Source organism: Mixophyes fleayi, chromosome 8 (assembly GCF_038048845.1).
Source record: "Mixophyes fleayi isolate aMixFle1 chromosome 8, aMixFle1.hap1, whole genome shotgun sequence".
In the NCBI taxonomy this organism is placed as follows: Eukaryota; Metazoa; Chordata; class Amphibia; order Anura; family Limnodynastidae; genus Mixophyes; species Mixophyes fleayi.
In genome coordinates this window covers 131,227,493-131,247,427 of record NC_134409.1, presented here as the reverse complement: position 1 = coordinate 131,247,427, position 19,935 = coordinate 131,227,493, and the positions used below count along the sequence as shown (strand labels likewise).

General features: G+C 43.8%; 1 protein-coding gene across 3 annotated transcripts in view; it reads right to left on the bottom strand.

Moving 5' to 3' along the window:
* Positions 1-5,020: 5,020 nt before the first annotated feature.
* The window catches only part of QRICH1 (glutamine rich 1), a 30,453-nt gene continuing 15,538 nt past the window's right edge, over positions 5,021-19,935 (bottom strand). For all 3 annotated transcript variants that reach the window (XM_075183566.1, XM_075183569.1, XM_075183568.1), the window contains 7 exons: positions 17,096-17,267; positions 16,383-16,537; positions 15,973-16,087; positions 9,475-9,583; positions 7,812-7,966; positions 7,633-7,732; positions 5,021-5,393 (listed from right to left, as the gene is read on the bottom strand). In XM_075183566.1, coding sequence (XP_075039667.1) covers positions 5,201-5,393; positions 7,633-7,732; positions 7,812-7,966; positions 9,475-9,583; positions 15,973-16,087; positions 16,383-16,537; positions 17,096-17,267 — 999 coding nt within the window. In that variant the 3' untranslated portion in view covers positions 5,021-5,200. The remainder of the gene's footprint in view (positions 5,394-7,632; positions 7,733-7,811; positions 7,967-9,474; positions 9,584-15,972; positions 16,088-16,382; positions 16,538-17,095; positions 17,268-19,935) is intronic.

The window sequence follows — 19,935 nt, the reverse complement described above, 5'->3', positions numbered from 1 at the left end:
CTCCTGGCGCCGCCGCACGTGTGACCCTTTGTAACTAACTCACTGCGCTGTCTGGCAGGGCAGCCTGGGACTTGTAGTACCACACACATCCAGAGACTGTCTACCCCATCTACCTCCCTCTGGGTAACTGCCCGGATGTCACCCTGGAAATGTTGTCCCTGTTTTGCAGAAAGCATCACACCTCCTCTTTATATATTTAATGTATTTATTACAATCTATTCTTAGTATCAGGGCTATTGCTGAATGTCCCTCTAGGCTGTTATATGCTTTATGTGCAGTTTTGGCAGAGAGATATTTGTAAAGTGTTGGTAAGTATGTGCTTGTAGCTAATTTAATGACACATTGTCCTGGCCCTTTCCTGCTTAATGGTTCATCTTCTAGACCAACCTGGGGCTCTCCAGCTGTTGTGAAACTACAAGTCCCAGCATGCCCTGCCAGCTATTGGCTGGATATCTACTGGCAAAGCATGCTGGGGGTTGTAGTTTCACAACACCAGGAGAACCACAGGTTAACCAGACCTGGTCTAGACTCTTCCTTTACCTTCCAATGTTATTTATTTTGGCAGTGTCCAGACTGTAGTTGGCTGCACCCTGCATTAAATGCTGCTGAAATGGTTCCTGGTCCATAGCCCCTGGTCCTCGCCCTCTCTACCCTCCCCATAGCCACTATCATTGATGCTTTTTACATTTATTATACGTCTTCTCCGTTCAGTTACTGTACTTCCCTCTATACTGATTTATGACGTAGGTCTTTAATATCCATTCAAGATCTGTACCCCTAGCCTCCCATTTTTTGTATTTTTTTTATTCAGTACCCTTAACCCATTAATTAAAATCCAAATATATATATAAAAAAAATTGCATCCACAAAATATTAAAACATTTTCATTTTAGGAAACAAAAAGATAATATTGCACATATAGCAGGCACCAGTCACAGCCTATGATATGTTCTGTTAAGCTTTGCTAAATACACGAAAACAGAGCATATCTTTCAGGCCGTCAGTAAACCAACAGACAGGATAGACCAGATTTAGAACCTTGATAAAAGGATGAGGTTAAAACAAAGTCTATCCCGAAATTCCATTCAATGTGACCACCAGACAGTTGAGTAACCTCTATAACAGTAATGGCTAACCTGTGACACTCCAGGTGTTGTGAAACTACAAGCCCCAGCATGCTTTGCCAGTAGATAACTAGCTGATAACTGGCAAAGCATGCTGGGGTTTGTAGTTTCACAACACGTGGAGTGTAACAGGTTAGCCATCACTGCTCTATAAAGTCTAAAAGACTCTTGGAACGGATACTGCAGATGTAAACTATGGCCCTTTAGTTGCTGTGGAACTACAATTTCCAGCAAGCCGTTTGGATTTGTAGCTATAAGCTTCACTCAAAAATACTACTGAAAAAAAAATGTTTATTTAATCTGCACAAAAACTACACGATTAATAAATGCTTGAAAACGAATTAAGCTCACAGATAATTTTGAAGAAGCCCACAGACAATGGTCAGACAAGGTGAAAGTAAATATATAAACTGTCCGTGTCCAGACCAGTCAGTGTCAAAAACTTATTCCCAAAACCTTTTTAAAAATCATTGGCATGTATCACAATGGTAGAAAAAAATATTGATACAAAATAACTAGAACATAGTACTAAATACTCCAGAGTATAAATATATAATTCCTAAATTTGTCTATCTGATAAATAAGAAATCCTACTACGGTGTACTCCGATATATAAACCAGTGCAATCTAAGTACCAGGTAATTCCTGTAATAGAACTGATGGTTGGTGCGTTGGTTAATGTAGAGAGCGAAGACACCGATACCATTGTATGTAGTGAATGATATAACACAGTAAAGTAGCGCAGTAGAAACTATGGGGGGAATTAAATTCTGCCGCAAATAACGTGGCGCTAAATCTATAACCATTGATGCAGTAATTTTAACCCTGATTTCTGCTCGCGACTCCCTGAGCTGCAAACACCAGTGTTAAAGATTACCGCATTAACAGTAATAACGCACACTATTACCGTAATACCGGTAATGGTGCGTAGGCCGCGTTACTGCCAATTGAATTCCCCCCTATAAATACTGACTCTATATGGCAGAAGGGTTTAATACAAACAAACCAGTAAGTGCACAGTGGGAGCACTGAAGTCACATGATCTGGACTGTCCCGGGTGTGGTATCTAGTAGAGAGGTGTATCCGACAGGAGTTCTGTCTACAAACTGCAAGCTTCATCAGGAACAATGGCAACAAATTTATAAGAAAACCCAAGAGAACCTGGAAATATAAAAGAACTATAAATCTCTTCTATAGCCTTATGGTACTGTAACTATTTACACCAGCACGACCATTTGTATTATAAATCCATTTGTATTCTATCTGTAGCAGGCAGGTGTTCAACTCACCACTACACATCCCAATATTTAGCCTTTCAATTGACAAAGAACTTGTGACCACACACAACAGAGCCTCGTACCTCACTAATGTTACTAGCTCCTAATACACAGAGGCTCAACGCATTTCGATTTAGCCTACAGAATAGTTACCTGCAGGCTGTGCTGCTATCCCACATTCTACGTAGAACTTCCTATAGAGCAGGGCTAATTCTTTGTCCTCTACAGCTTCATTTGCCCTCAACGTAGAAGACAGGTTGCACTCTGGGTAATACTTAGTGCAGCGTTTTAGAGGTAACATTTAAGCACTTTGATTCATATAATCCTAGGAAATAAAGGTTGATACGATTATGCAACAAATGGATATCTTCACTCCTTAGTAAATAGAAAATCTACAATGGCTGGACCAACAAGATTATTTATAATTGCCTTGATGACAGATGTCATTCACGGCCCCCTTCTACCATAGCCTATAGCACTGGCCCAGTATAAACCTATTTTTTTTATGAATAACTTGTATTTTTTGTGCATCAATTCGTTATTTGTGACCCAAACTCCACACCAGACAACATTACACAACGAACAAGTTTGGAGGATACAGATGTGAAATCAATGAGTGACTTACGGTTGATTGGAATTTCTATGGCTCCTTTAGAACACATTTGGGAGACAGAACACCCGTGTGTCATGTACACATTCATGTGGAAAAGCAAAATAACTCACATATGATGCATGGAAAAGATTACTTACCATCTGCCAGATAGAGATCACACATTTAATCAGGTATTCGCCCCTTGGCTATTCTAGAACAACTATCCTCACGAGTACTAGATATATATTTGAAGGCTCATTATTAATCAAAGTCATATTTTAAATAAAGATTAATCAAAGGGCATCTCCTAAACTGATCTCTGCACATAATACAGACTAACATAACATGAACCATGATGGTCAGGGGAGGGCTGGCAAATTTAAGCCCAGGGGGATCAGAGTCGACTCAGCAGTCTTTTAGGAAAATTTTTAAATTAAAAAATGCAGGTGACCCAGCCAAATGTACCCGACTATGGGAGAGGCCCAGGGGGTAGATGACCAACCTCAGCCATCCTCCCCCTTGTAGGTTCTCTTGATAAACATGGTTTCTATACCTGAATTTAATACTCAGAAATAGATTTTGCTACATCACTTTTCATACAATTTTGAAAGTGTTCTGTACCAGTCTGTTCTTTATTGGCGTTTGTGTCCTAAATCTGTTAAATAAAAAGTTATACTATAGGTGTCGTGTCTTAGTGATGGCACCTGTCCCTGGGGAATTCATAGATTAAATATTGGATAAACTGCTAGAAACCAGCCAATGCCTCAAAACTCCATTGTCCCACTTTGCAAGTGGAAAGCGCTACAGCCTATGCTGGCGCTATATAAATATTAATAAAATGTCTCACATGGATTGCTTTCCTTCCACGTGTGCATTCCTTCTGCCACTCTGTGTAAATGGTTTATCAATAAACAAACAACGATAGTTCCCAAATGAGGGTCTAGATCAAAACAGAACAGCATGATGTGTTGGATAAATAGTGTATATATACACACCTTATATAGGGACACTGAATAAGGCATTATTAGTACAGGAAAGGGATGACCGGCTGCCCCTCTCAGCTCCCCCTCACAAAAATACGTTTACAGGTTACTGTCTTTGAACCAATATTTGAGTTCTCTCTTCAGAACAAGGGAAACAATAAAGGCAATATCTAATTAAAGATTAGTAGGGACATCAAAGCAGGTCCTACACCCCAAAGCAGCCGCTGACCAGCGTCATGTTTCCAGTGCAATTTAGAAAATAAAAGCAAGACACCCGATTGGCTGTTAGGAGTTCTAGCACATTTTCCCTTGGCACCAGGCTTAATAAACATCTTCCCGTTTGCTTAGAACGGTCCCTCTGGGTTCTTTCAGGACACGACCAAGAAAACAGTTTATTATTAATTTTTTTTTGGGGGGGGGGGGAGGAGGAGGTTGTTATTGGCTGCTGCCCAAAGACACCAAATCTCAAGAATACACAGACCTGAAATAAAACACACAGCTCAGTGGCATGTTAGAAAGAGACATGCTTGTCATTCTTAATAAAACAAAGCATTAAGAACAAAAATGGAGAAATATGGATATATCTGCAGATACACAAGATTATTTTACAATAAATTTACAAAGGCTCATATTCCTGCAGGTTTAAGGCCTAGTTACTTGGGCCGGAGGAAAAGTGGATATATTTAGGCGTACGTGAGAATTTTTTTTTTTTTTTTACCCTCAGAAATATTTGTATACACTTCATAATATAAAAGTTAAACAGTTTTCCCTGCTAGCGAAAACAGAATACAAGTCTTTATATAGAATAGGCAAGAAAGTAGGCAACTCCTTCCACAAAATGTCCATCTGCTTACCCTACAGAACATAGGAAGACACAATGTATTCTGTCTACAAAATGCTCGTTCCCCCCAACAATGGCCGGGCTCCGGGGCCCCCGGCCTGATCATATAGAGAGGAGGCGGCTTTCTGGCCAGATACTTCTACAACGTGGATCTCTGAATACTGGATGATACATTTTTTTATAGTTTAAGATGCACATCTGAATCTTTTTGTCTTATACTTTATTTTAAACAGAAGAAGCCTAAAAGGGCTTCATCACTACACCAATAAAAAAAAAAATAAAGAAAAAAAAAGTAAACAGAAAAAAAAAAAATGTAGGCATCTTCTTTTAGTGTAAAAGTCTGTACATGTCTGTCATTCGGTCACATTCCCTCCACGGGTGGTTTAGTGCATATTGGTGGCATTGGCGACCACGATGGCTTCCTGGATCTCTCGGATAATCAGAATTCGGGTCAGCATCTGTTCCATCTGCTCTCTGCTGATTGGCTGGGTGGAGTACCAGATTGGGCTGTTGGGGGCCACCACGGGCTCCGGGGTCAGATAAAATGTGTCGTTTCGACCTTTCACGCTCTGTGGGCTGCAAATAAAAGGGCACAATACAGAGGATTAGGACGGCTCCTGGCGCAGAGTACAAGGGCCACATTCACAATAAATAACCAAACAGGAGCTCACACTTCACCGCACGGTAAATGTAAATACAATATATACAGTTCTGTCAGGGCACATTTATTTATATACACTGTGAATGTTGTTTGTAAATCTTTTATATAATGGAATTTACATAGTAGGTTTAGTGATCTAAGACTAGAGGGCATGTCCCAATCATCCTTAGCAACAGAGAACTACACGTTTAAATGTGTCATTGATACATACTCCAAACAAATCAACATTGCTGTTTAACCAGTAGGGGGCAGTGTCATTACACACACCAGTGGTTACTAAACTTTTGCAGTTTGCGGCACCCTTAAAGTCTCCAAATTTTTTCAAGGGACCCCTCCAAAATAATTACTGAACAGTCCTGTTTTAGAGGTAGTTGGGTCAAAAAGTTGTAATAAATATTTAGGTCACGACAGAAATACTTATTTAGTTGTATGCAAAAATGACCCTCTGCATCCAGGCACACTGCCTGGATGCAGAGGGGGCAGTGTGCCTGGATGCAGAGGGGGCACACTGCCCTCTCTCACGTTGCCTCCTCCTCTGCCCTCCTCCTCCGCCCTCCTCCTCCCCCGCCCTCTGTCCCCCTCCTCCTCCGCCCTCCGTCCTCCTCTGCCCTCTGCCCTCCTCCTCTGCTCTCTGTCCTCCTCCCAGGGGCGGATCTAGAGAATATTTGTACCCGGGGCGATGTAGGGGGGGGGCGATTTAGGCCCCATCCCCTTTTTGTCATCTGAGGCTGCCGGCGGCTGCACACTATGTGCAGGTCCGTTCAGCAGTGACAGGCAGGGACAGTGTGCTGCCAGGATGCTCTGATTGTGTTTAAAACACAATCAGAGCAGCCAGGCAGCACACTGTCCCTACCTGTCACTGCTGAACGGACCTGCACATAGTGTGCAGCTGCCGGCAGCAAGCCCCTGCTAGGAAAGGCTATCGCCCCCACCCTGGATCCGCCACTGCCTCCTCCTCTGCCATCTGCCCTCCTCCTCTGCTCTCTGTCCCCCTCCCTCTGCCCCGCGCCAGGCAAAAGAAAAAAAAGAAAGAAAACAGAAACTTACCAATCTGCGCGGCACCGGGACCCAGCAGCCTCCTCACTCCCGCAGTGAGAGAGGAGGCTGCTGGGTCCCGGCGCCGCGCGGATTGGTAAGTTTCTGTTTTCTTTCTTTTTTTTTGGGCTGCCCCGTGGCACCCCAGTGACAGCGCCGCGGCACCCCTGGGAGCCTCGGCGCACACTTTGGGAACCGCCGACACACACTATATCTATCTATCTATCGCGTTTTCACAATAGAAAATTCTTTCAATAGACCACACGTATCCCAACATAATGAAAGGAGGAATCGCAGCCGAAAGAAAAAACAATACAAAATACATTGCACAGGATATACCGTCATTAATATACTTTCATTTTACATGGAAATGAAAAATAAAATACAAAAATAAAAAAATTAAAAAGTACTCATACTTTTAGAGCTTTAGCTACATGAATAAGATTGGTGATTATTCGGCTTTATCATCTTGTGTTTTCTCCTATTTCTACTTACTAAGGGGCCAAAAAGGCATCTGAAAGTCATTTGGCCACAGGCAGTGTAGTGAAGACAAAGGAAAAAAGCAAATATATATATATTTGCTTTTTTTTTTCCCTAGGGTGCATTTTTAAGTCATTCCAAATGGCTCTAAACTGAGCAAATAATCTTTAATGTGTAATTTATTTTGAATGCTGTAAATTCCGGCTACAAAGGGTCTGTCACCTAATAGTCTATGCTGACACAAGCGAGCTAACCGGTATTAAGTGGCCTTTCCTGGCTATTCCTGTATACAGAATAGCTGCATATATATTTGTGTATTCCTGTCCACCAGACGTTTCTAGATCCCCCACCGACAAGGTGCTCGCACCACCTGAAGCAGCGGCATAGCTACACAGGATTGGCGCAGGGCTCATTAAAAAGAGCACCGACACTGCCAGTAATGGTCCTGGGAGGTTAATACTCTTATTGTATTATAGTAGGAATTTATAACATGGGAGTCAAAATTCATCCAAATCGCGGCAAAAACCAAACTGCACTTCACCCAACTCTGATAACGATATCTGTTTAGCTCAGACTAGAAGGACTGATCTAGGACCACAGCCACCAGGGCAGTCTGTGGTACAGCAGTAAATCTTGTACCATTTGAAGAGGTAGAAATCATAAAGTTTAATGGGGCATCGTAACGGGTTTTCTGGGTTCTCGGTTTGCTCTGCATACATGTCGTCTGTAACTGGAAAACCTGCAAGATGTAAAAGGGACATGATCAGTATATAAGAGAGGAGAATCAGGACCCAGGACGTCCCCGGTACACGCGTTACCTTTCTGCTGTCCTGCCTGGTGGATTCCGTGCGCCTTCAGGTACCGGATGCTCGTGCTCTTGTCCTTTGGGTTAGAAGGATTCTTCTTAGTTTGTCTCAGGACCTTGGAGAAAGCCAATCTCATGTGCTGGTCAACTGTCTTCAACAAAAAATACCTGGTAGGAAGAAAAATAAAAGTAATAAAAAAAAAATTAAAAAGCTAAAAAACAAAAAGGCGACAGCAAGACAGAGTCACTGAATATACCCTGTGATACTCAGAAGAGCGGAGCCAGCAACGTTTTTATCTTTTGTTTTAGTTTTAAAGGTAATTATTCAATAGCACATCGTGCAGTAAGATCACAGGGATGTGGGACATGAATAACCACTAAGTATTATTATATAGCTGCAAATCACATAAATGAAAACCTTAAATCACATGAATGCACTATATGAACAGATTGAGACAATGTACAATAATATCCCCCCCCCCCCTTCCTTAACACCCAAAATCCAGTTTTTTGTAGGAGCAGCCAATTCCTGAATGCTCCCATACTTTTTAAGATGGGAGCATGCCGTTAATTTATTACACTAAGAGGAGGATTGAGCTATCCATCTAAAAGCTATGGACTCCCATAGTTCTTTGTTCCTGGTCCAAACAGACGGCTTTGAGTAACTAGAAAGTCTCATTTACAATACAGAGGATGTATCGTTTTTGACCATGAACTTTTTGTTTTATGAAGTGGGGGCTTACATTTAAAAGAAATGTTCAGGAAAATTTAATAAACCTTTCAGATATTCTAGACTGAAGTTGCCCAAATCACTGTTCAAGGTATCTGCATTTAGCTATTAAATAAAAGTCACCTGCTGACCATTTAGGCCATGGGATAATACGTGTGTTTGTTTTGTGTAGTTTTTTTTGTTACAAAATATTTATTTTGTAGAAGGATCAGTTAAGACTTTCAAAACAGACATATACCCACACTTTTAAGGATACATTATAGAGGATGGTGAGCTAAAACTACCACCATTCCTCTGAATAACTCAATGGATTAAGAACATTTGGAAATTGCTCACTACAAGCTACCATATATTCATAAGAATCCACCCTACAAATAATGTTGCAGAGTCAAAAGAGCATTTAGGGTATCATATCTTTGCAGTCTGTGTACACAGCACATTACCAACAGATTGAAGTAAAATCATTGTGGCAGCCTGCAAAGGCCAATCTGATGTACTTCATGGTCATATCCTAATTCCTTCATTCATATGTATGAACCACTTATTTTTTATTATTTCTTAATTTTGGTTTAAGCTTCAGTAAATAGTTTTCCCCAGTACCTATTCCCTGGTGCTCCACCCGGCTCTTCGAGCCCAAGAATCATATTAGAATAAACCATTGTTTCTCCCGTTTTACCAGGCACTATGTGAGCACTGCAGCCAGCAGTGTGTTAGACCACTGACCACCAGTCTGACCAGTCCTAGCAGGTGGGGGCAACAACCTACAACACTATTCAATATTATTGCAAAGTATTACATTGCCCCCACCTGGCTACTTCTTAATGCAACCCGGCTGGCACAATTTTCTGGGGAGAAAACGGATATAAATTACTGCAAGATGAGGTCGTCCTGTGAATTTCTAATCCCGTAATGCTGTTTGTAAATTACTTTTGTGTTTGTTACTTACTTTGTGTTAAAGAACATAAGTGTAGTGAGCAGAGTGGCCGGGGAATGTGCCCCCAGCTGCTTGCACTCCCAGAGCATCTCCTCCGTCACATGGCTGGGAATTACGAAGCCTGTAATAAGAGAATGGTGTTAATGAAAAACCCGACGCTATACATATACATTAGACCTAAAATAAAAATACATATGAAGAAGGAATATATTTGAAAATTGTTAGGAGGGATTTTTTTTCTACGCACAGCAGACTTCCTTTCCCATTGAAGAGAGGATTACTGAAGTGGAAGGACTGGCATCCAGGAAGTGATCCTCCACCAACAGAGATACATGTTGTGGGAGACAACCGGAGCGTCTAGGAGGCAGCTGGAGGTGGGACCCTGACTATTTGGACGGGAGGTGCCACTGAAATGTTTGAGAATGGAACAGACTTTATGGGAGTGTTGTGAAGGTGGAGACCATGGAAGGATGACTCGTGCCCAAGACCCTCCCTCACCACGGCCTGCAGAGAGCACACATTGATGTATACCATCTGCGCTCTGGTGTCCAAGGTAAGGCTGAGGAACGCCATCCGCTTACAGGAAACCAACTGGGACTCTTGGAAGTTCTGTGTGTATGTGTGTCTGTGTGTATATGTATATGTATATATATCCTATGTATGTTAGGGGGATTTAGACTGTAAGCTCCAGTGGGACAGGGACTGATACAATTGAGTTCTCTGTACAGCGCTGTGGAATTAGTCCGCCACTGAAATTCTGAGCAGTGACTGATGCCCCTCCCAGGTAGGCACGAGGAGAGGAGCAGAGAGGATGTTGATGGAGCCAGGAACTCATTGGGTTCAAACTCATTGATAACTGACCTCAAGGACTCCACATGAAACCTGTCCACCCGGATATATAGATTTAGGGCCTTCATGTTGAGAATGGAGAGAAAGGAGCCGTCCAGCTTGGGAATCAAGAAGAGGTTTGAATATAAATCTTGGCCCCGCTGGCACCTGGTAGATAACACCCACGGAAAAAGCAAATCAATCGACTGAAGCATAGATAACCTTTTCACTTTGACATGTGGAAGCATGGAGTTGAAGAAACGATGACTGCGGGGGTGGGGCGGCGACCCATCATTATATCATGTAACCCTGTTGCACGACCCCAGTAAAAAACTGATCTTGAGAGGAAGCTGCCCATTGATCCCGGAGCTGCAGGCACCCTTCCATTCTTGCGAGGTGTTGATGATCCCCGTCAGGCTTGTCTGGATGTTTCGTGGAATAGGAGGACCTGCCCCTCTGAGAGTGACCTATGGACACAAGGTGCTTACCTTTTTAAGACTGTCTACGGGTGGTAGAGCCACATCAAAATGGCTGATGAGATCCTTGTGGTTTGTGAGCATTAAGAGAGAGAGGAAGGTGCTCTTACCTCCCAGGGCCTGACGCATCAGGTCATCCAGTTCCAGACCAAAAAGAACAGAGTCCGCAGAAGGAAGAGATTTCAAGGACTTCTTTGAGTCCCAGGAACATAACCATAGAGTCCTCCTGGCTGCTACAGCAGATGCAGAGACGAGGGAAGAAATGGAGGCTGCGTTAAGAGGTACCCTGAGGCTTCCTTCAGATGCAGTGCCAGAGGAAGCAAGTCAGAATCCTACATACCATCTGCGAGCTGGTCTGACCAGGTCGCCATCTCTTAAGCCAACCAAGTGGAATATTGCTTAGGCCTAAGCCTGACGCCACGTTAATTGACTTCAAAAAGCCAGTGCCACCCTTCTGTGCAGCCGAGCCAGGGAGAGTGGTATCTCGTGCCAAACATGCTACTGGTGTATCCACCTTAGGCACTTATTTCCTCCGAGCCATTTCATCCACCTGTAAAAGGATAGCGGCTAGAAGATTGGAACGGTATCCCAAATATTCTATCCGGCAGTTTCCATGCTGACTCAAGATCTTTCAGGTCAGCGGAAGGCGTGAAACAGGCTACCCACTTCTTCCGCCACTTAGTCCGGGTTCAGGCGCTTTTGTGTTGTCCAAGTCTATTAAGTCTAAGGCCTGGGACTGCCCCTGGGGACCAAGAGAAGGAACTGTCCAGACACCCTCTGTAGCCGGTGAAGTGTCATCTGCTGTTGGAGGGGTCACTGGTACATCTGGAGTTGGCATGACAAACGCAGCCAGCGTAGGCATCTAAGGGCAAGTAGCTGAACCAGTGCTGCTACAAACCACCCCAGCGCAGTTGTCAACGCAGGTTTCTCAATCTGAGAGAGCGCACCACCTGAGGCTCGCTCACCAGCATCACAATCCCCACAAACCGCCCCCCCCTGGGGTCCTACTGTCGCCTATATGTAGAAGGTGGGATCCTGACCATTTTGTCAACAGATCCCACTGGAAACAACGAGAATGGGCTCGACCAAAGGGGATGGTCTCGAAGGAGGCCATCATCTTTCCCAGCAGCTGCATGTACAAGTGCATTGAGGGGCTGGGGGAAGACAAGACCGGAGTTGTTATGCTCTGAATTGAAGCAACCTTCTCGACAGGTCTGGGATTTCTTTAAATTGATCAGCCATCCGTGGCCCTCGAGGACCACTAAGGTGAGGGACAAGTGATGACGTAAGCAATCTACTGAGGAGGATTTGATGAGCAGATCGTCCAAATAAGGCACGACCTGAACTCCCTGAAGGTGAAGACATGCTGCCATAACCTTCGTGAAAACCCTCGGCGCTGTTGAGAGGCCGAAGGGGAGGGCCCGAAACAGATAGTGGCAGGATCTCACCGAGAATCTTAGAAGAGACTGATGGTGAATCCATATGGGAATATGGAGGTATGCGTCCTTTATGTCTATGGACGCCATAAACTGATCCTTCTCTAAGCCGTTTATCACCGACCTCAGGGATTCCATACAAAATTTGTCCACCTTTAAGTGCACATTGAGGCCCTTTAAATTTAGGATGGGGCGAAAGGAGCCGTCCGGCTTCTTGACCAGAAACAGGTTTGAATAAAACCCCTGCCCTTTCTGGTAATCTGGAACCCTGCAGATAACCTTTTGAAAAAGAAGAAAGGCGACCCAATCCTGTATAGCCTGCCTTCTTGATGGATCTCGGGGTAGCGGAGTTTGGAAGAAACGATGTGGAGCGGGGCCAATCAGGTCTATCCTGTACCCCTCTGATATAATACCCCAAATCCAAGAATCTTGGGAGGACGCTGCCCACTGTTCCTGAAACAAAGACAGACGTCCCCCCACTGGCGCCCCCTGCAGAACAGAGTGGTCGTCATGACGCAGGCTTCTCCTGGGACATGGAGGCCTGGCGCCTAGCTGCAAACGAGGATCTCCCCCTGGCAGAGGAGCCTCGAGAATTGGGCTGTCTGCTTCTAAAGGACTGTCCTTTAGGAAAGGAGGTCCCCAAAAAAGGCTGACGAAAAAGAGCTGACCCGAGGGTTCCGGCTCCTGCTAGGGAATACTGGCAAGGAAGTGCTTTTGCCCCCGGTTGCCTGAGAGATCAGGGTATCCAATTCCGGGTCGAACAAACCTGCCGCTGAAAAAGGAATGGTTTCCACTGACTTTTTTGATTCCGCATCTCCTTCCCATGATTTCAGCCATAACTTCTTCTTGCTGAGATAGATGCAGCCTGAATAGAAGAGGATACAGCCGCTGTATACTGGGCCGCCTTATACAGGTACCCCGATGCCTCCTTCAAATGCAAAGCCAGGGGAAGTAAATCAAGAGTCCTGTAATGCCTCTGCCAGCTGGTCTGCCCATGCTTCCATGGCTCTAGCAACCCAAGCAGACGCAAATGTGGGCCTAGAGGAAGAACCCGCAAATATAGATTTTAGCTGGCATTCCAGTCTGCGGTGATTGACATCCTGTAGGGATGCAGAACCTGGGGCTGGGAGTAAAGCGTGCTTGGCCAATCGGGCTATAGGAATATCCACTTTTGGAATGCTCTCCCAGCGAACCACATCCTCTTCCTGCAATGGATACAGGAAAGAGAACCTTTGGGAAAAGAGAACCTTTTCTCCGGCTGTTTTCAGGCTCCTTCTGCGATATCTCCAAGTTCTACAGAAGGGGGAAAACAACTAGCCCTTCTTTTGGCTTTCTTAAAAAGATTTCTGTCTCTGGGAGTCGGATCTTCCGGTTCTGGGAGATCCAACAATTGTCTTACTGTTAAAACCAAATCGTTAATAAATTGGCTTTTGGAGCCTTCTTCCTGTCCCAACGGTAGAACCTGGTCAGGATCAGAATTAATATCCCCCTCTTCCTCTGAAAACTCCTCAGAGTCTGAAAGACCATAAGGGTATTATCAGATCTAGGCCGCTTCCTTCTAGCAGGCGGAATATTTGGGGATTCGAGTAATTGGTTCAGTTTATCCAAACCCTTTATAAAAGCTGCGGACCATGGCGGCTCTGTGGGAACAGGGGCTTGGTCCGTCTGTATTGAGGAAGGTCCTGGTATAGACGTTCCACTGGAACCAGAGGAAGCAGGGAGGCCCAATGGTGTATTTGGATTATTAGACACCGAAGTTGCCCCACTAGACCACAATTGATTGGATTGAGAAGCAATCTGTGCTAAGGAGGAAACCGACTGTCAGGGAGGCCACCCAGGCCGGTTTCTCCGATGGAGGGGCTGAGACCTGTTGGGTTTGCGCAGGGGGGACCCCTGCTTCACAAACAGAGCGGCAACGGGTCCTTCTGCCCACAAGTTAATGTAAATTAACGTAAATTAATGTAAATGACTTAAATTGAAAAATTGTAGCTGAGTAGAGAGAGAGAGAGATAGATATATGTATAGAGGAAAGTGTAACTACAAGAATCAACTAATCTAGATAAAGTTGTACTTGTAATATTTTAAACACAAAATAATATTTAAGCAGGTAGGAGAACTATAATATAACTCCTACTAGCCCTCTTGTACACAGCAATACAGCATATGTGTTTAAATAATTCAGATACTTAGCCATAGGCCAAACAGGGGAGAAGTCCAACAGCAGTATCCTGGTTCCTGCTCCCTCAGATCTGTTCTCTCTTCCCGGGCTTCTCCTTGGCGCCAGAAGACTGGGACAGACCATCTCTCTCTCAGGAAGGAGGGGGAGCTCTATGTGTTAACTCCCCCCCCTTCAGTAGTGCTGCTTGTGCAGCGATTAAAAAATAAAAATTAATTTGATGTAGCAGAGTAATGGAGACCTCCAAAGGAGGTCTCCGCAGCGGATAATACCTGATGCCCCCTCCTATGCATGAGGGGGGATCCAGGTATAGCCCCCTTCTTCCTAGGATCTCCTTCCCGAAATCCAAAATGGCCACCGTCAACTGACATATCCGATAACCGGCACTCTATGCCTGCAATGGCAGCGCCGGTTATCGGGGAGGCTCAGGAGTGACAGCGGTCCGTGAGACCGCTTATCACTCTCGATTTTAGACACCCTTTCCTCCATCTCCTTTCCTGTCCCTGTCAGTGAGAACCGCTGGCTCTTATCTGACAGGGGAGCGTCTGCGCTGCTGTGCTGGGAGTGTGTCCTCTATATTAGAACACACTCCAGCCTGCTACTGGGAAAAAATGAAGTAAAAATTAAAAGAATAAAATAAAAGTAATAAAATTACACTAAGCACTAAAAACACTGCCCAACTCCATGGGCACCTGAAAAAAACTGACAGGAAGAGGAAGAGGCGGGGGGATTGTAGAGGGGAGGGGTGTCAGCAGCACTAAAAGTTAACTAGTTAGGTGCCAACTCCCCAATCTCCCTCCACAACCCACGGTAAGCAGTGTCCCCCAGACTGGATGAAAGAGAAATACATTTTTTGAACAGAGTTGCAAGAGTACTGGGTAAACCTGCAAACTCAATATACAGAACAACAGCAGGCAATTAGAGGGAACCCCCCCCCCCCACACACTAGATTTCTCAGAAAAGTATGTGTAAGTAAAAGCCACTACAATCCTCTCCAGCTACCTGTCAAGAGCGATACCCGCTAATGTATCTCTGGGTCTATCACCCACAATAGGGGGGTTAAGTCTAGTAAGAAACGGACCATGGGTAGTATCGAGTCTGTCATGGATTACAGAAAGAGACTGAAGGATTTGAGTATGCCAACATCCACAGAAGATCTGCAGTCAGTTCTACAAGATGTTTGGAGCAACCTCCCTGCAGGATTCCTTCGAAAACTGTGTGCAAGTGTACCTAGAAGAATTGATGCTTTGATGATGTTTTGAAGACAGAGGGTGGTCACACCAAATATTGCTTTGATTTAGATCCCTCGTGTTCATTCACTTTGCATTTTGTTAATTGGTAAAAAATAAAACTATTAACACTTCTATTTTTGAAAGCATTCTTACTTTGCAGCATATTTTCCACACCTGCCTAAAACTATTGCACAGTATTGTACATTTATTTTTTCATGAAAATATAGCCCATCAACTCACTAGGAACCAGTGACATCAGTGAGACTTCCCCAGTGTGTCTAGATTACTACATCAGAGGACAGACACAAACCTAACAAGCTGATGTGTTGACAATACTATGAGTCATAACAGCTAGCTCTTACCAAGGGGCGTAACTCTTGGTTGAGATGTCTTCAGGACCTCGTGGAGCCACTCTGTGAACTTGATGTAGTAAGGATCTGAAAATATATCATCTACTCTGCCGTTCTCACACAGGTACTGAAAGAGAGATTACTTACATTAGGATGCAATATAAACACTGAAAATGTGTCATAACCGACAACTGGACATTAAAGGCACCCTCACCCCTTTTATAAAAAGGCGGGAAGGAAAACCCTCCCCGGACTGGGGTTAGATCTCATAATTCCAAAGGCTTAAGACACCTGACATGGGGTGCCTTGGTTTACCTAAATGTATCCTGTGATTCCCCTGAGTGGCGAGTGTACCGAGAGGTCGATGCCGACCTGAGCTATCTCCAGGCAGAATGACTGAGATTACATATAAACGTACTTACCTTCTGAATACAAAGGAAAATATAATACAGCACATCCGGGTCATAGGGCTCTCCTTCTGCATTGCGAGATTCTTTTGTCATAAGACACAGTCCATAATTCAATTCTGCTACTGCAGAGGATACGAGATCTTCCTGAAACCTCAACAGCTGGCGCCCTGGAAAAAACATAATGTGCACTTATTGTAGAGAAGAAATTACTGGATATACAGAAGCCCTATCTGGTCTGGTCTTATTATTAGGTCTACAGCAAAAATGAATGAATGGAAAGCTCTATAGCAGGATAATGCACCATGTGGAGCGGTCGCGGTCTCCTGCCGGCTGTTCATGCCTCGTACTTTCACAACCCCCCCCCTCTATCTCATAGTGGCTCATACCTGCCACCAACCAGTGTCCCTGGTTTCCTTGTTATAGTGGGGACCAGCTCTGCTGGTCTTGTTAGCGATGGGGCTTGCTAAAGATTTTTGTATGGGAGTGGTTATTTTAAATTCATTTAGCAGAGCTTTTTTTCCCCTCGCTCATCATACACATGCTAAAAACGCATAATCTTTAAATGCATTTTCACATGCACTTTGTGATGCAAGGACCACAGGGTAAGGAGCGTTAAACAAAAAGACTGTAACCCAACTGCAACAAACCCAGATTGATACAGATAGAGATCTAACACACAGAGCCACAAAGCAATACCAGTCTGTAACCATAAAACCTGCACATACTTCCTATGGGAGCCAGTCTGTTCTGGGACTCCTTCTCCAGCTCCACATTCTTGGTCTGTGCCCAGCTCTTCCAGACTTCCAGCCCCTCGTGTGGTTTCAAGGAGTTGGGTAACATAAGTTCAGGGGAGGGCTGAGGCGGCTGCTCGACCTCTGCAATTTGAACGGATTGTGTCTAGAGAAAGGAAACGCATAAGTGCATGTTTAGATTTTGATAAATATATTTTTGGGTGGAGAACAACCAGATTCAAAGTAATTTTGACCTAGCAAACATACAAATAAACCAATGCAGTTTATAGATGTTATACAACAGTCCTGTGCAGAACATTATCCTCTTATTTTACCAGGACCAGACTCTTCATGCCGCAGGGCCAGTGTGGTGCATGCAAAGCAGGTAATACATCTGATGGGGAGGATATTTCCCCCAAAAGTATCCAGTATGACCAACTATTCCTGGGTTATCCTAGAAGTATGTTATAATGCACAGGGTCTGTTTTATACATTACCAGGCAAAATAACATGCCTTATAGAACCATATCATCATAAAAGTGCTTTTGAAATCGCACCTTCTGCACAATGTAAGACTGTATGAAAAAAAGCCACCCGGGGCAAGAGACTGGGGCGATGCCACAAGCATTTGCAAATTGTATGCAAATTTTGTTTTAAAAATTGTGTTCTCTCCAATGTGAAGTGGGGATAAAAATACTCAGCACTATGTATAAATAACCTTTATAAAAACAAATTACAGGTTCCCTTTAAAGCCCCGTTAACCCCAAGACGATGCAAAATGAAAAGGAATATTTTAAATAACCAAAAATATATATTTTTAGAGCCAACATAACATTTTTTTACATTAAACAGTTTCAGACTATCTCGATGCAAACCACTGTTCAGGCCCAGTATACTGATAGGAAAACCTCTATCATATATATTGTCACACAAATCTAGGAGGTAAGTTACATGATGCTGTCATCACCAAGGATGGGGTTGGAGGAAGATCTACTGAAGACCATCTCAGCTCCGCTGCTGGAGCCAGAGAGTTTAACGTCAATGCTGTGGCCATCTCTGGTCCTACTTTGATAACAGCAGCTGCCCCGAACATGGGGAACGACTGTCCTGACTCAGTGGCGCTATATAAATAAATGGTGATGATGACTCCGTTTCTAGCACCCAGAAGGATACTAAAGAAAAGGCAGGGCTACTGCAAAGCTGGTCGATAACAACAGTGTTTGTGCAACACAAAGCAAAAGCCTTCTCTTAAACCAGCAGAAGAGGTTCAGATAAAATAAATGGTGAAGGACAGTTGACAGTAAATGACTGTTGTAAGATTGCTACAGTGACTGGTTCATGTTTTGTATCTCCACCTCCCACTGTCTCCTTGTTCCAACCGTGCCACTCCACCAGATGCCAGTCACCAATGGCCGCTTTATTATTGGCGGCTAATACCTTGCAACTATCATACTCTTTCCCCACCAGCGGTTACAACGGTTATTCCTTTACCTTATGTATAAAACCACACCTCTTAGACTGTAAGCTTATTTAGACAGGGCTACATTTGCCTTCCGTTTCATTGTGTCATTTGTTTGTGTCATGACAGTGCTGTGCAATGTGTATTTTATAAAATGAATAAAAAAACGTGTACTCTGTCCTCACTTTACAAGCTCGATGTATATTTGCGTCAAGGCATTCCTATGCTGATGGCCCGAATAAAAATGGATCTGCAGACACAGACTTTCTGCCAAATGTTCACTTTGCATCCACTTCAACGACGCCTGCAGCGTTCACAAACACTACATAAACTGGAACGTTTGAGACTGGAATCAAAGTTGGTTGAGTGAATACAATATTGGCTGAAGGATCGATCAGGACGGATTTGTAATAAATAACATACGTTAAGTAGGGGGATATATTACCGTGGAGGATCTGTCCCTGAACCAGCCCTCTTAATATCTTTATTGGTGACATTACTACTGCTATTGAAGGGAAATGTCAATGAGGCTGACCAAAATGATCTAGGTAAATCAGAAGAATGATCAAGAGTACCGGCAGCTGTTCAATGTAAAAAAAAAAACAAACAAAGAAAAAAAACAAAAACCACAAAGTCATGCACTCGCGCCTTAAATATCCAAGAGGCAGATTAGAGGAGGGATGCAGGACTCACTGCCTCAGTTGACAAAGTAATGTGGCCATCAGATACTACGTCGCCTAGGAAGAGGAATTAGTAGGGACGTGGTGATGCCACTATATATGTCACTGACTAGACCACACCTAGAACACTGCGAAGGATATAGATGCAGATTGTGCATGTTCTACATGACAGGTATTACTGGGACCTCTAGATGTATAACTTGGAGTAAAGAAGGTGGAGGGCCGATATGTCAGAAGCACCTAACCAGGTAGTGGAGGAAAGCTTTCTACATATTACGAGATGTATAAGGACCAGAGGACATGCATAAAACCTGAAGGGTGACAGCCTTAGGGGAAATTTGAGGAATTACTTACTTATATGAAAGGGTAGCAGATAAGTGGAATAGCCTCCACAGCCAACATAGGTGGTAGAAGAGAATACAATAGGGAAAATTAAACATGCTTAGGATAGACGTAAGTTAGCCTACACCTGAAGAAGTAAGAAGAGGATCAAATGGGGTCTGAAGTCTCTATGAACAAAAATAGATAAACCAGGTGGGTCTATCGGCAGTCACATCCCACGTATCTATCTGCATGAGTTCCCAAAACCTCAATTCTTTTGTACTGAGCGTTAAGTACATAATACATTGAGCTACACGGAGGCATTGGTAATACCACTTCCAGTGTTCTGTTAAAGGAATATAAAGTTTTGGCAT